At 34.1% G+C, this 17,179-nt stretch overlaps 1 protein-coding gene across 2 annotated transcripts in view; it reads right to left on the bottom strand.

Annotated features, from left to right (window-relative positions):
* The window catches only part of LOC106879716 (A disintegrin and metalloproteinase with thrombospondin motifs 2-like), a 75,321-nt gene that overhangs the window by 18,240 nt on the left and 39,902 nt on the right, over window positions 1-17,179 (bottom strand). For both annotated transcript variants that reach the window (XM_089340687.1, XM_089340686.1), the window contains 7 exons: window positions 16,666-16,837; window positions 13,827-14,002; window positions 5,708-5,791; window positions 4,082-4,229; window positions 2,812-2,917; window positions 1,448-1,591; window positions 545-677 (listed from right to left, as the gene is read on the bottom strand). In XM_089340687.1, coding sequence (XP_089196813.1) covers window positions 545-677; window positions 1,448-1,591; window positions 2,812-2,917; window positions 4,082-4,229; window positions 5,708-5,791; window positions 13,827-14,002; window positions 16,666-16,837 — 963 coding nt within the window. The remainder of the gene's footprint in view (window positions 1-544; window positions 678-1,447; window positions 1,592-2,811; window positions 2,918-4,081; window positions 4,230-5,707; window positions 5,792-13,826; window positions 14,003-16,665; window positions 16,838-17,179) is intronic.

The following is a 17,179-nucleotide window of genomic DNA, read 5'->3' as shown; positions in this document are numbered from 1 at the left end:
AAGGAAGAGAAAAAAATAAATGGCCGATTCCGGGTATTTTCGACCATGAGCAATCCATTAGTGCGACTCCCAAATTGCTATCTTGTAAGGTGTGGATTTCTATAGATGCAACACACACACACACACTCTCTCTCTCTCTCTCTCTCTCTCTCTCACACTCACTCACTCACACACACACACACACACACACACACAAACTCAGCTTTACAATATGTACTGATAAACAAATAAATAATCTATGCCTATTCATCCGTCCACATACGCACATACACACACCATTACACATACACGTATATATACATACATGTGTGTAAATGAATGTTTGTGGGTGTGTAAATATATATGTGGCTTTAGATAAGGGTATTATCAAATGAGCATAGAATGTGCGGAACACAAGGCCGCAAGAGTAACCATAGAAGAAGACACGTGAAGTATATAAGTTCAGTGATAAAATGTAGAATGAATTGAAAGGTTATTCGGCAGATAATATTAAGTTTTATGTAATGTCTGATTTCTGGCATAAAGGCTTTGGCCCGCAACTTACCCCTCCACATACACGGAAGCCTTCACCAAATTCTTGTTTGCACTGGGCATCCAAAGTCCAGCCGACACCAATTGGTGTAGCCATTGAAGGCCAGGTACGACGTTTTGGGTTGTTTCGGAGACAGGATAAATGGCTGGATAAAAGATATAAAGTTTATGCTATGCTGTATTACTGTTATTGATATGCTGTAGTTACATTATGTTATGTTATGTATGTATGTATTTATCCATGTGCATGTATGTGTGATATATGTGTGTTATTTCTTTACTACTCATAAGGGGCTACACACAGAGGGGATATACAAGGACAGACACACGGATTATGTCGGTTATATCGACCCCAGTGCGTAACTGGTACTTATTTAATCGACCCCGAAAGGATGAAAGGCAAAGTCGACCTCGGCGGAATTTGAACTCAGAACGTAGCGGCAGACGAAATACCGCTAAGCATTTTGCCCGGCGTGCTAACGTTTCTGCCAGCTCGCCGCCTTCGATGTGGTATACGTGTGTATGTATGTATATATGTAGGCAGGTATGTAGGTGGGCATGTATGCATGAGTGTATGTCTGAGTATATGTATGTATGTATATATATATATATATATATATATTGGCATGTACGTATGTATAAGTGTATGTGTGTGTGTATGTCTATATGTTTTTGTCTAACATTAATTATTTGAGATCCTCTGAGGAAGGAGCTGGTTTTTTTAACAGACACAAAACTCCGTCAGTGGAATGTAGATAACAGAATCAAATTCACATGTCAGATTTGAGAAGAGTCTTGTATACTTTTACTGTTCCTCTTAAAGATTGTATTTTTCATGTATGTCCATATGTGTACGCATGAGTGTGTATGTATATGCCAGTATTCATGTGTGCTTGCGCTTGTGTAAGTTACTCACTAAGCGAAATATCTCATTCTGGCTGCGCTGCAGTCCGACCAGTAATATGTGCCAAAGGTTGACTCCACCATTGGTGCCATGATGCTTCCATGGTACTTGGTACCGTAGCAATGATTACCCTGACCATCGTGCTGCACACCAAACCTGAGAAAAAAAAAAACACAAACAAATGAAGCGAGAGAAAAAGAGTAAAGTTTCCTTAGTAATAATAATAATAATAATAATAATAATAATAACATCGAAAAATACCTTAGGAATGAGAACCCAGGTTCGAAATTTCTCCAAGACACCTGATGAAGGCTGGAGGGTATATCAGCCGAAACGTTGTGTTAACAACAAACAAGATGAGGACAAATATCCGTCAAATGTAAATAATGTAAATAGTGTATTTTAAACGATATCTGAATCTATTCCCAGTACATCGCTGAGATATAAAGGATAAACGAAGGTACCTAAACGAGGTACCTCGATATTCTAGAAATAACAGCAAAATCTCCCTTATATCTCACTGAACATATCTCAAAAAGGATCATAGATAATGTAGTGCTGGGTGAACAGTAACTTGAGAAAAGACTGGCTGCTCACGGTTAGAACGCCTTTGATTATAGGTCTGCTCGATGCCAGCTGACATATTGGACACTGAGGCTTGGATAAAAACTGAATTGTAATGTCTGGGATGTTTTTGATCATGGAGATAGCGTTAGAGTTAAGGTTGGGGCTAGAGTTAGTGCAGTTATTCTCCTAACATGGGGCATACGTCCCACCAGTGGGGCCAGGGAAAATTGTGGTGGAGCGTGGGATCTAAATTTTTTTCTTTTTTGTTTACAGTGGGACATGGAAATGGGAAAATCTTTTTTTCACAGCGAAAATACCACACCTATTCTCAGCCTAGCCAAACCAACCCCTTCTGCCAACCATACTGTGTGAAAACTGTTTGCTACAGTATAACGCTATTCTTATTTCTTTACTGACCATAAAGGGCTACACACAGAGGGGACAAACAAGGACAGATAAACAGATTAAGTCGATTATATTGACCCCAGTGTGTAACTGGTACTTATTTAATCAACCACGAAAGGATGGAAGGCAAAGTCGACCTCGGCGGAATTTGAACTCAGAACGTAACGGCAGACGAAAAACCGCTAAGCATTTCGCCCGGCATGCTAACGTTTCTGCCAGCTCGCCGCCTTATGCTATTCTAGTGTCCTGGTGTAGATATATCTTTAAGGGTATTTCACCGGTGGGGTACACATTTTTCTGGAAAGTTATGGTGAGGCCTGAGGAAAAATGAGTTGGAAAACATTGGGTTAGGGGTTCCCTCTGGTTTAAACAACAACAGCAACAAGTAACAGATTCGTACTTACACATGCGCAGCTTCATGAGACACGATAAAAGCGGACGTTAAGCCGTCATCTTTGTTGATGGAACAGCTTCTGTGAGGTCTGCACATACCAGTAACTGGAGCATAACCTAAAAAAGGAAAAACAAATTGAAAAACAAAAGTAAAATGTGCGATATGTGTAGCATGGAAAGAGCCGAATTTGAACCTACAACCACGATTTTCATTCTTTTATCTTTTACTTCTTTCACTCATTAGAATGCGGCTATACTGGGGCACCACATTGAAGGATATTTTTAGTCCAATGAATCGATCCCAGTACTTATTATTATTATTATTTTTTGCTAGGCCTGGCACTCATTCTATCGGTCTTTTTGGCGAACCGTTAGGTTATAGGGGCGTAATCATTCCAACAACGGTTATCAAGCGGTGGTGGGAAAAAACACAGATACAAAGACACACAAAAATAGATATATACATGCATATATATATATATATATATATATATATATATATATATATATATATATATATATATATATGTATATGAGTACAGGACGCCACAAACTGTAAACAACATGAAATACGAAAACAAATGTGTTGAATATGCAAACAACGAGAGAAGCAAATGGAAAAGAGGACAAGTAACATAAAGAACGACCCTTCATCAGTTGTCGGCAGTCCATCTACCCCTCATTTCGAGCATTGAACGACGATATGAATCATCGACAATGGACTTCTTTCAGTTTCCGTCGCTCACAAAGCAATAAGACATTTTGAGCTAAGGGAGTTCCTGGTGTTTGTAAATATGTGGTTGAGTTGGTGTTTTGGTTGAGTTGGTGTTTTGGTTGAGCTGTTGACGCATACACCCAAGTGCGTGCATCTATTCACATGAGAATCTCAGATGGAGAATATTTGCAATGTTTTCTATGTATGTATGTATGCATGGATGCATGCATGAATGTATGTATGTATGCGTGTATGTATGTATGTATTTATTATGTATGCATGTTTGTATGTATGTATGTATGTATATATGTATGTATGCATGTATGCATGTATGTATATATGTATGTATTCATGCATGTATGCATGCTTGTATATATGCATGTATGCATGCATGCATGTATGTATGTATGCATATATGTATGTATGCATATATGTATGTATATATGTATGCGTGTGTGTGTGTACCTACGACTCTAATGAAAAACGTATGCAAAAGAGACAAACAAATTGCAGCTGCTGCTGCTGCTACCACTGTTGTTGCCAATAAGTAATAGGTATGTTCTCACCAGCAGGTCCAATGTTTCTCTTGGTTATGAAAATTGCTAGATCGTAACTGGTGTCAGTTCCGCGGTTCTCATGATATTTCTTGGTGGACCACTGACAGAAGCGGTCGAGTGTCGCCTGAGCATTACCCTCGCTTATGATGTCTCTAGTCTAGAGATTAAACAAAAGAAAGAACGGTCAAAAAGAAAGCAAAAATACTTCAGCAACGACATTAAATACAGAAGAGGATAGAAGGAACAGATTCAGAGCCTGAAAGGGGAAAAGAAAGAGAGTCTTGGAATGAGGAAAATAGAGAATATACTGACACAGAGATGTATGGTTGCACAAGGGCATTAAATCCGCAGCATATATAGTATGAGTAGAAAATATTTCTACGTCTAGGGGAATGCATAACAGTGGCTAAGAAACTCGCTTTGGAGTCATGCGGTTTCGCGTTCAGTCCTACAGAACTGCTCCTTAGAGGTCTATTCTCTTAGAGGTCTTTTACTATTAGCCCGGGCCAAGCAATGCTTTGTGAATGAATTTGGTAGACGAAAACTGTGTGGTAGCCCGTCGTATATATATATATATATATATATATATATATATATATATATATATATATATATATATATATATATATATATATATATATATATATGTACAGACCTGTAGCCTAATAAGAAAACTCTTCGACAGAGATGCTACAGTAACTTATTAGAAGCTAGATATAATTAAATTTATCCTTAATTTCGTGGTACCTATAAACAGGGTATCTTTTAAAATTACCTGGTTCACATCATCGCTATGCTGTCATAGCAACGAATTTCTTAATTTTAACGAACATGCATTTCCCCTATGATTATCGTTATAGGAAATTATTTAATAGAAAAAACTTAAAAGTATAGTAGAATAGTATACTATAGAATAGAATACTATAGAAATATAGTAGAATTTTCGATATTAAAAAAGAAAAACCAAAACTTATCACAATTCATCGGAGTAGAAGCAAGCATGGTAAATTGTTCGTGCAGAAACAAATTCGCATACCATCTAAACGACGCCGAAGCAATTATTTATGATACGAAGATCATCCCCACAAACCTTGTAAGTCTCGATACCGAATGTGAACATTATGTCGAAACTGAGAAGGATACATTTAAGTAGCAGTATTTTAATGAGACTTTCTCCTTCATGCAAAGAGTTAAGGGGATATTAATCAAATCATTCAACTATGTTTGTCTACTGAAAGAACGCAGTATATACAAAATAGAGGCTCTTCGATATACACAAGGCGTATAAAAAGGAATTACAACTGTAGATTATGTAATTCTGACAAAATTTTTACAGTTGTAAATCTTAATAAAACTTGGGTATTTAAAAGCAAGATCAGAGATGTTCAATAAGTGTAGACACTTCGCGAAGTTTGTTTTGACGAGTTGGAAACATAACTGATACACCACAGTTATAGTTATAGCTACATATAAAACTGTCAGTAATTATAACTATATATATGTGTGTATGTGTGTGTGTGTGTGTGTGTGTGTGTGTATGAATGTATATATGTACGTATGCATGCATATAAAGAAAGAAGAAAAAGAAGAAAGAAAGTGAGATATTAGAAAAAGGAAAATAAGCATATAAATTACCTCCCGCTCCTCCAAGACAACAATTCGTTTTAGGACAACTTCAATTTTCATTCCTAAAGATCCGTGTTGGTAGACAGCGTTCATCTGAAACAGAGAATATGAAATCTCTATGTACATACATTCACACACACATGTACACACATAATTAGATAGACATACAGTTACGTAGATAAATGGAGAGACTGACACGTAAATAGATTTCGATCTGGTGGTTGGAGTAATCTACAATAAGAAGAAACTAAATTGTATAAACTAAGGCCACTCTGGCATTTATCACCTTTCTATAACATGGCCTGTTGTTACAAGACCCACGTCATCAGAGAGATCGTAACATATGGCCATATTTTAAGATAGAAAAACTTATGCGCGCGCGCATGTTTTCTATATCAGTTTCCCCTGCATCGAGTCTGAGGTTGCTCTGGTTGTTGATATGCTGACACGTGTATAAGCAGATTGAATGACGGTAAAAGCATCCACTGATGTTTCTTAACATTAAGCGCTTTGGATGCCCTTAAGTCAGACGGTTTATTTTGATATATTACGCTCGCGCACACACTCATACATACATACAAATGTGTGTGTGTGTGTGTGTGTGTGTATATACATATATATATATATATATATATATATATATATATATATCCGTCTCTCAATATATATATATATATTTGTGTGTGTGTGCGTGTGTATATATATATATATATATATATAAGAGCGAGAGAGAGAGAGAGAGAGAGAGAGAGAGAGAGAGAGAGAGAGAGAGAAAGAGAGAGAGAGTGAGAGAAAGGAAGAGAGGAAGTGAGAGAGAAAGAAAATATTAATGCAACAATTAATGAAATAAGCAATAATCGACTCCCTCATATATGTGTTTGTGTTTGTGTGTGTTTGTACAATATATACATACATACATACACACATGTATGCTATTTGTGTGTGATATATCAAAATAATGAATTACTTTTTTGCATGTATACATAAAATCAAATAAATATACACCTAAACAACTTATAAAATGATCTGAAAAAAAAAAAAAAAGAGAAGTCTAACCAGCGTAAACGATATATTGTAACTGTGAAATTAATTGATACTCTGCTCCTTTGATGTATGATTGAGTGAGCGCTGTGTGGTTTCTAATGATAAAACCATATTTCTAAGGCTACATGCAGCGTCACAAGTGTTTTCACTCGAAAATGTATCATGCATGATTGAGCGGATGCTGTGCGTTCGTTAATGGTTTAAAAATTGTATTTTTTAAGGCTACATACAGCGTCACAAGTGCTACAAATAAAAAAATATAATATCTAAAATATGAACTGTTTATCAAATTAGATAGAAAACCGTAAATGGATACGATACAAGATCATATAAAGTAAGGCTGCATGTTTAACGAAAAACCAAATGTGTGTGTGTGTGTGTGTGTGTGTGTGTGTGTGTGTGTGTGTGTGTGTGTGTGTGTGTGTGTGTTTCCATATTAGTGCCTCTTCATAAGATATGAATTTACTCTGTTGATATGCTGACACGTGTGAAAGCATTGGATGAGGTAGGAACATCTACAGAGATTTCTCAACAGTAAGCGATTTGGACGCCTTTAAGTCAGACATGTTTTCCGCAGCTGCAAATCGAGTCAGGCACCTGGAATACATTTCCAGGAGTTTACTCCTTTCTGCCGACTGGGATATGCAGGTGTTTGGACCTACCGGTTTGATGTTTGAGAGAACAAGTGAAGGACACCAAATATATAGTTATTGTTATTTCTATGGCTGTGTGTGATTAAGAAGTTTGTTTCACAATTACATGGTTGTAGTTGCACCTCGGGCCTGTGTCTTCTACTATAACCCCGGGCCGTCCAATGTCTTGTGAGGGAATTTGGTTGACGGACACAATATGGAAGCCCACCGTGTGTGTGTGTGTGTGTGTGTGTGTGTGTATATATAAATCAGAAATGGAAAACAAAACAATAAATTGAACAATTATAAATTCAATTCAATTTAAATATTTTATACAAACAAATGACACATCTCATAAATTACAGCTGTTCCCGTTTCATTAATGAAAGGAAACTTTTCAAGAATAATCAAATCCGTTTAAATATGTAATGATGCTTCACCAGATAGTCATATCTTCTTAAATATTTGATGAATATATATATATATATATATATATATATATATATATATATATATATATATATACATATATATATATATATATATATATATATATACATGTAAATAGGAAGTTACATTGCGGAACAGATATTTTAACGAGTTGTATTTATTTATCAGCCGACAAGATACATCTGCACCACCGGATGCTCCTGAACCAGTTGTTGAGTGTATATATATATATATATATATATATATATATATATATATATATATATATATATATATATACACGTGTGTGTATGTGTATGTGTTGTGTGCATATCTTTGAGTCACTGTGTTAGTGTTTGTTACCTAATCACTTGACAATCGGTGCTGGTATGTTTATACCGCCGTTAACTAGCGGTTCGGCAAAATTAAACCAGTAGAATGAGTACCAGACAAAAAGGTTCACTGGGTTCGATATTTCGACTAAGCTCTCCGATGATTGCAACGAATAAAACCTATCCCTAGGTTATCATTGATTGATAAAATATGAAACAGAAATTACTTATTTACTTTATTAACTAATTATGTAGATATTTATGTATGGCCACTGTGATCAAAGGCGTTCATATCGTGACCATCTCGTCATTTGAGATTTAAGTACAACAATGCACTAAAATAGCAACAATGGACTAAAATAACTGTTGTAATTTAATCAGCCATAGTCTGATATAATATTTCGGAATACAAAAGTTCCTTCTTCAGATATGCCTAGGAATTGATCGATGAATTCCGAGGGATATCTGAAGAAGGAATTCCGAAATATTATATCAGACTATGGATGATTAATTATAACAGTTATTATAGTCCATTGTTGTTATTATAGTGCATTGTTGTGCCATCCAAAACATTATTTTTTACAAACAATACACAATGCTTCAAGCGAACTACAATACTCTCCTATATATATATATATATATATATATATATGCATATGCACATATCTAATATTGTGTGTATATATGTACATACCTAATATTGCATATATATATTTTATATATACATATATACATATATATATATATATATATATATATATATATATATATATATATATATATATATATATATATATATATATATATTTGAAAAAGATTTGTAAAAGTACTACACGAGTAAGTAGATATTGAAAATGAATAAAAATGAAAATGCCGCTTTTTTAAAACATTTTTTGGGTGTTTTAATTAATTTACATGTTTCGTTTTTTTTTGAAAAATCTTATAAAAAGAACCGAAACATGTAAGTTAATTAAAACACCCAAAAAATGTTTTAAAAAAGAGGCATTTTCATTTTTATTCATTTTCAATATATATATATATATATATATATATATTCAGAGAGAGAGAGAGAGAGAGAGAGAGAGAGAGAGAGAGAGAGAGAGAGAGAGAGAGAGAGAGGTTGCGAGAGGTAATGGTGTCAATAAAACCCAAAGGTGTCAAGTAATGTTGAGTAAGTGCTATGGACAGACTATAGTTAAGCTCCAGGTTCGGTGATTATGCGAATGAGGAGTCCAACGTAGGTCATATATCAGCATGTGTATATATATAAAAAAATTCAGAATGAGATAAAAATCCAAGGCTGTGAAAGATTTCAAAACATTTGTAAATAGAAGGCCTTACAGCTGTTTCTGGGATATTTTATATATCCCTTCATCGGAGACGGTGTGAGAAAATGATTCTCCGATGAAGGTATATATAAAATATCCCGGAAACAGCTGTAAGAACTTCTATTTTTAAATGTTCTAAAATCTTTCACAGCCTTGGATTTTTATCTCATTCTGGAAATTTATATATATATATATATATATATATATATATATATATATATATATATATATATATATATATATATATCCAAGGAGGTGCTAAAAAGTTCTTGGTTTGGGTAACAGAAAATACAAGAGGATCAGTTAATTATAATTTTATCCCCTCTCACATTCACACACTTATTGCAGCAGTCCTTCAGTTTTTCTAAGCCCTGTAAAAGAACTCGGGAAATTGGAGCTTAACTCTATACTCTTGGTGCCAGGAACTTTTCGACACGCTGTCGTACTGGTTGTGGTGGATGTGGTGGTGGTTGTAGTAGTAGTAGTAGTAGTAGGAAGAGGAGGAGGAGTAGGGGTGATGGTGCTGGTGCTGGTGGCGTTGGTATTGCTTGTGGTCTTACAACAACAATAGTGATAGTAATTGTAGTAGTGGTGGTGGCTGTGGTGGGGCAGATGAATATGGTGGCGGTTGTGGTTCTAGTGGTAGTGAGGGTAGTAGTAGAATTGTGTTGGTGACGGTAGTGACAGCATCATCATCATCATCAACATCATCATCAGTAGTAATAGTGGCGGTGGCGGTGACAGTGATGTTGTCGCTGTTGTTGTTGTTGTTGTTGGTTGTGGTGGTGGCGCTGGTGTCAGTGGCTGCTGAAGGTTGCCTCTTTCACATATGGTGACAAGATTTCAGGACACTTTAATTATAGTAATTTAATCATATCTTTTGATATGCAGTAGTAGTAGTAGTAGTAATCGTCATAGCAGCAGCAGTTATCACAGAATTAATGGCAGTGGTACTAGAAGTGGCTGCAGCAGCAGCAGTAGCGCAGTAGTAGTGGTAATGGTTGTTGTTGTAGTATTATTATTAGTAGTAGTAGTAGTAGTGGGGGTGGTAGTGTTGGTGGGGTGGTAGTGTTGGTGGGGTGGTAGTGGTGGTGGGGGTAGTAGGGGTGGTAGGGGTGGGAGTTTTAATAATATTTATGCTTTGAGTGCTATAGTAGTGGGTCCAAAGCAGAAATAGTTGTAGGAATAGAAACAACAACGGTAGTAGTAGTAGTGGTGGTAGTATTTGTAGTAGTAGTAAATAATAACAATAATGATGATAATAATAATAATAATGATTTTATTTATTTGCCACAAGGGCGAAGGATGAGGGGGACAGCCAGAGCAAAACATCTAACTTGCTGTTAGTTGAGGTCTCTGGGTGAGACTTGGAACAGCTCGCACGAAACAAAGCAATAGCAACGACGTTACTACTACTACTACTACTACTACTACTACTACTACTAATGATGATAATAATAATGATATTAATAACAATGACAATAATAATAATAATAATAATAATAATAATTACGATGACAACCAAAAACAGCCCTTTCCCAAGGTCCACAGAGCAGCGCTTGGTAGTGCAATAAAAGCAGGCAATAAAAATAAAACTACATATAATAATAATAATAATAATGATAATAATAATAATAATAATGATGATGATGATGATGATGATGATGATGATAAGAGGAAGAAGGCGAAGAAGGAGAAGGAGAAGAAGGAGGAGGAGGAGGAGGAGGAGAAAAAGAAGAAGTAGTAGTAGAAGAAGAAAAAGAAGAAGAAGAAGAAGAACAACAACAACGACGACGACGACGACGACGGCGACGACGACGACGACACCACCAATACTGCAATAACAGTGAGAACAACAAAAAATAAGCGTAAACACATGCATAAATATGCACAAACACACAGACATTCGCACGCAAGCTCACATATTGCGTACACTAACAAACGCCCTCTCAGGCATACATTCTATCCTCGGAATGCAACATGGTTATTACGCGGTGTTGGAGGGTGGGAGTGAGCAGCGGTGTCGAGACAACTGGCTGAGAAAAAAAAATGTAGTGATATAGCAGGGTGGATGAACAGGGTGGGTAAGTCGGCGTCGGTTTTAGTGGTTTTTTTGAAAGGTTTTCTTATGATTTTTCTAGATCTGACGCAGGGAATATGAAATTTCTTCTAACAGAATTTGGAATGCGTTGTGGAACGGTTTGAACATCGCTTGCTCAAACATGTTAAGGAGACAGAGTTTTAAAACTATTCTTTATACTTCTTTCTGTATCACTTTTACACATCACTTATCCCTTCACTCTCCTTTTATTTCACTCACTTACATATTAATGCATGTCTTTATGTGAAGTTATATATTAAACAATTTAACATAGGCGCAGGAGTGGCTGTGTGGTAAGTAGCTTGCTTACCAACCACAAGGTCCTGGGTTCAGTCCCACTGCATGGCACCTTGGGCATGTGTCTTCTACTATAGCCTCGGGCCGACCAAAGCCTTGTGAGTGGATTTGGTAGACGGAAACTAATCGATTACTAATAATCAATTACTAATATCCTAATCGTTCGTCTAATCGATAACTAATATCGGTTACTAATATCCCTGACAAATAATATGAGTTAATTAAACACGCACATAAATCTCCAGCAAACTATGATAATTCAATCTGGTTTAAAATCAGATCAGCATCCCCTTCGATAGGAGTTTGTGCTGTATGTATATCATAGAAAGCAGCGATTTTGTCAGAGTATTCATATCGTGGAAGTAAAATCTAAATTTCGTCTAATAAAGGAGGATTATACCTTGAAAATGGACATGTGTTATTCAACTATTAGTTGATTCAATCCTCTATTTAAAGTGGCAGTTACCATCCCAGTAGCAAAAATTGACTTCAAATCAATAAGGAAACTCTTTACGCCACAACACAGCAATTACCTAATCAATAGAAAAACTATTCAGCTCTCTTACTCCATTACTTTAAATTTTGCTCAAATCCTGACATCCTTAAACTTTGAACTTACCTAACACCCATGCTCCTAATAACGATTGCAATTTCAGTAATCCGAATACATGTTTACTTAACTTCTACTACCTATTAAAAATATAGTTTACCAATCTTCAGGATAAAGTAGCGAATTACCTGAAGCGCATACAAGGCTTCAAATTCTTTTAAGTCATGATATGATCTACATAAGTACACTTTTAGAACTCTACCCCTTGGAAAATATGACAACACTTAATGAAGCTACATCTGGGACTTAGGAATATAGAACTGCACCTGAAATAATACGTATTATGAAAAGCATGTCCTTATTCAAAACGTTACAAACTATACAACCTTTCTACAGTGGAAAATATATAAAAACATTTTGCTGAGACCGCTACTCTCAATAAACATTCTGAGAACTTTATCACACATAGACAAAACCATGAAATCTTCCTGATACAACCAGAACCTCGATGTACAACTATAGATAATCTCGTAAAATTATAGCATAACTTCCGACATGCGCTGGAACTGGTTCACACTCCATTTTTTTTTCTTTCTTTCCGTTACTTCGCCCCAAAATGGGGAAGAAGATAAACACAAAATTTAACAGGCCCGCAGGCAAAAACAGCAACAGTATTTAACAAATTCAACAAAACATGGTTCACCCGAGCGGGGAGAACCTTCAACAAAGATACAACAAAGTATAACACGACTCACGTCAACTGCAATCAAAAATTATCTAAAACCAACAAAAATACCTCGTGGACTGACATTACTGACTGTGTCAGCCCACTATTTATTAGGAGTGAACCAGCCCACTTCTCACCTGGGGGCGTCCGCCACAAATGTTTTTATTGTTTTTTTTTTCATATTATATTCTTAGTTTTTCGTCTCTTATCTACATAAACGTACAAATGGTCGTGAGTTGTAGGGATATGATTCTTCAAAGCCATGTCTGCAATACTGCTTCCATTCTTTGAGGAACCATCCCTCATAATTCGCGCTTCATTCTATTCTTGTTGGCGAAGCCTGGCAAAACCTCCCACATACAAGGTATTCTTCAGAGACAGACATTGAAAAGGTATAACAAAAGAAACTCAATTGATCAATCACGATCTCCGACCGGATAGATGACGATGGGAAGGGAGCGGATATTCATCTAAATCTCTGGATTTCAGTTGCCAACGTGAAATGACTATGATCTAAACACCATTGGACATTTAATCTGCAACTAAGTGAACGATGATGACAACGGTGGTGATGATACTGATGATAATGACTACGATAATAACGGACTACAATCATGAATAACAAAAACAGCAACAACAATAAAGGTAACAACGTTAATAGCATCAGTAGTATTCAATGAAAACTTACGATGTTTATAATTCCCAATAAGTACTGCTCCAGGTGGCTCTTACCGTGGAACTTTACCAAAGTGTTGTCGGTAGCCAACAAAACTTCGAGATAAAAGTTAACGGGTATGTCCCTTCGTACACGATGTTGCCGTAGATGGTGCTGTCTCTGGGTTTTCATCTTATAGTGCCTACTTCCTGTATGGGGTTCAAACAAAATAGAATAAAATACGGAAATATAATATGAAGAAATAAAAGGAAAGGAAAGGGAACAATTATATTCTTTTGAGGGAGGCAGACACATGAAAGTACACACATACAATATTATACACACACACACACATACACACATACACACATACATATATATATTTGTATGTATAAGTATATAAGTATATATGTAAATATGTGTGTATATGAATGTGTATATATATATATGTATATGTGTATGCATAACTGTGTGAGTATATATATGTATATATATATATATATACACATATAATAATAATATTAGAGATAAAAATCTAAATTTACAGGTCAAAACTCAATTAAATTCAATTTATTAAAAATTAAAATTAAATTAAGTTTCACAGTATAAAATATATATATATAATTTTAGGGAAAAGAACCAAGGTTCATGAACTCATCGATGAAAATCCACTGTCACATATAGAAAAATTAATAAGTAAAAGCACAGTAAATAAGTATAATATAATACAAAATAAATATCATAAGATAAAGATAATAAAACGATTACACGTGTTTCATAACCAATTTTCAAAGAGAAAGAAAATTTAAATCGATTAAAATCGATGAAAACTATCGAAAATCAATTCTATTCAAAAATACAGCTAATCTTCAGGTCAAAATACAACAATAATAATAACAAAATAATATATCCTGTTAGCTTATATTATAATGGAATGTTTATAATTTTGATATTTTTAATAATATTTTTCTATCTTAATATAATAAGTATTTTATATAAATTCATTTGTTATTTATTGTTGGTTGATATATACATTCTTTTATTATTATTATTGTTGTATTTTGACCTGAAGATTAGCTAATATGGTAGTATTAGTATTTATTATCTATTAGGCACCAGTATTATGCACATTTTGGAGTTCCAGTATTTCGTATGGATGTTTACTTCTCATCGATATATGTGGATATAGTTAAATGGAAAGTTTGAACAGAGAATAACCAATTTATATACATTTTGTCAGTTATATATGCCTACAATTGTTTCCATATCTATCGTCATTCAAATTACAATTAAAAACTGCATTTTGAAATAACGAAGGTAGATATTTCTTCAGGTCAAAATTGACACATTTGTTTTTACATTCTAATAGATTGAACGTTCATCAACAAATTAAAATAGTAGCGTTCGTTTATTTATGTGAGCGTATGCGTGTTAGCATGTTTGAAACAAGGAAACCGTTATGGCCGTATACCTATTTTTCGTTTATATATTTATCAGTAAGTAAATCTATTTATTTCTTTATAATATCAATAATATAAATATTATTAATTGTGAGAACTTGTATTGATAGTATAGTTTTTAAGGTGTGTTAGGCTTTTATATTTCATTTAATTAATTTAATTATATCTATTTAACCGGGGCATTGTTTTCCATGTATCACGTGACTGAGCTAGATTTTACTTTTGCTTTCTGTTATATGGTGATTGCGTCTTACTTTAGGATTTGAGTTATATTGTTATTATCATTAGAATTACATCTTATATTAATATTCTAAAACTTGCATTTTTATATAGTCTATGAGACCTACTATTGTTTAATTTTTCTAGTTTGTGTTTCTTTAATATGTATTTCCTCTTGTGCGGGTATATATATATATATATATATATATATATATATATATATATATATATATATATATATATATATATATATATATATAGATAGATAGATACATATACATACACACACATATATATATATATATATATATATATATATATATATATAGATAGATAGATACATATACATACATATATATATATATATATATATATATATATATATATATATATATAGATAGATAGATACATATACATACATATATATATATATATATATATATATATATATAGATAGATAGATACATATACATACATATATATATATATATATATATATATATATATATATATATAGATAGATAGATACATATACATACATATATATATATATATAGATAGATAGATACATATACATACATATATATATATATATATATATATATATATATATATATATATATATATATATAGATAGATACATATACATATATATATATATATATATATATATATATATATATATAGATAGATACATATACATATATATATATATATATATATATATATAAAGAGAACGATAGAATAAATACCAGGCTTTAAAAATAAGTACTGGGCTCGATTCAGTCGACTAAAAATTCAAGGCAGTGCCCCAGCATGGCCGCAGTCTGATGACTGAAACAGGTAAAATATATATATATTATATATATATATTATTTTTAAAGCCTGGTATTTATTCTATCGCTCTCTTTTGCCGAACCGCTATGTTACGGAGACGTAAACTCACCTGAGTGAACTGGAGCAACGTGAAATAAAGTGTCTTATTCAAGAAAACAACATGCATCCCGGTCCGGGAATCCAACTCACTACCTCACGATTGTGAGCCCAACGCTCTAACCATTGAGCCATGCGCCTTGAGAGGATCAGCCAAAGCATACAAATCAAGTATTACAGTTTATCACAGTTATGTAATACAGAAGTGGGCGTAGAAAAATGTTGGGTAACACAAAAACAATTTAGCAACGATGTCTTACTTTTGATATGTGTATTTTGAATGCCTTCATCATTGATATCCACAGCCTTCTTCTGATGGTGCGATTCCTTACATGAGTAGATAAAATGTGGCCGTCCCTTCTTTCCAACATGCGATTCGCTGTTGACTGGTTCAATGTAAACATCCTCATCGTTGGTCCTCATGAATCCTTTCTGTCAAGAGCAAAGGGAGAGCATTCATAAATGCATAGCGAAAACAAAGATAAAAGCGCTTAAAACTTAAGCGCTTGAACAAAGACACTTGTCTTAGATAACACTGTGTAACACGATTTTTTGTCTTTAAGTAGCTATCGTTACTTCGTATTTGATCCGTAAGAAGAGTGTTTTTTGGTTAAAATGCAACGATTGGCTGTCATAGAATCATTAACATCAGCGGCAGAGATGGAGAAGAGAAAGAAAGTTTGCCATAAAAAAATAGAAAAACAAAAAGAAGAAACAAATGTAACCCTGTGTAACACGATTTTTGTCCTTGGGTAGCAACTATTATTTCCTATT

Source organism: Octopus bimaculoides, chromosome 23 (genome assembly GCF_046866305.1).
Source record: "Octopus bimaculoides isolate indiv1 chromosome 23, ASM4686630v1, whole genome shotgun sequence".
Classification (NCBI taxonomy): domain Eukaryota; kingdom Metazoa; phylum Mollusca; class Cephalopoda; order Octopoda; family Octopodidae; genus Octopus; species Octopus bimaculoides.
This window is presented reverse-complemented; position numbering and strand designations above follow the sequence as displayed.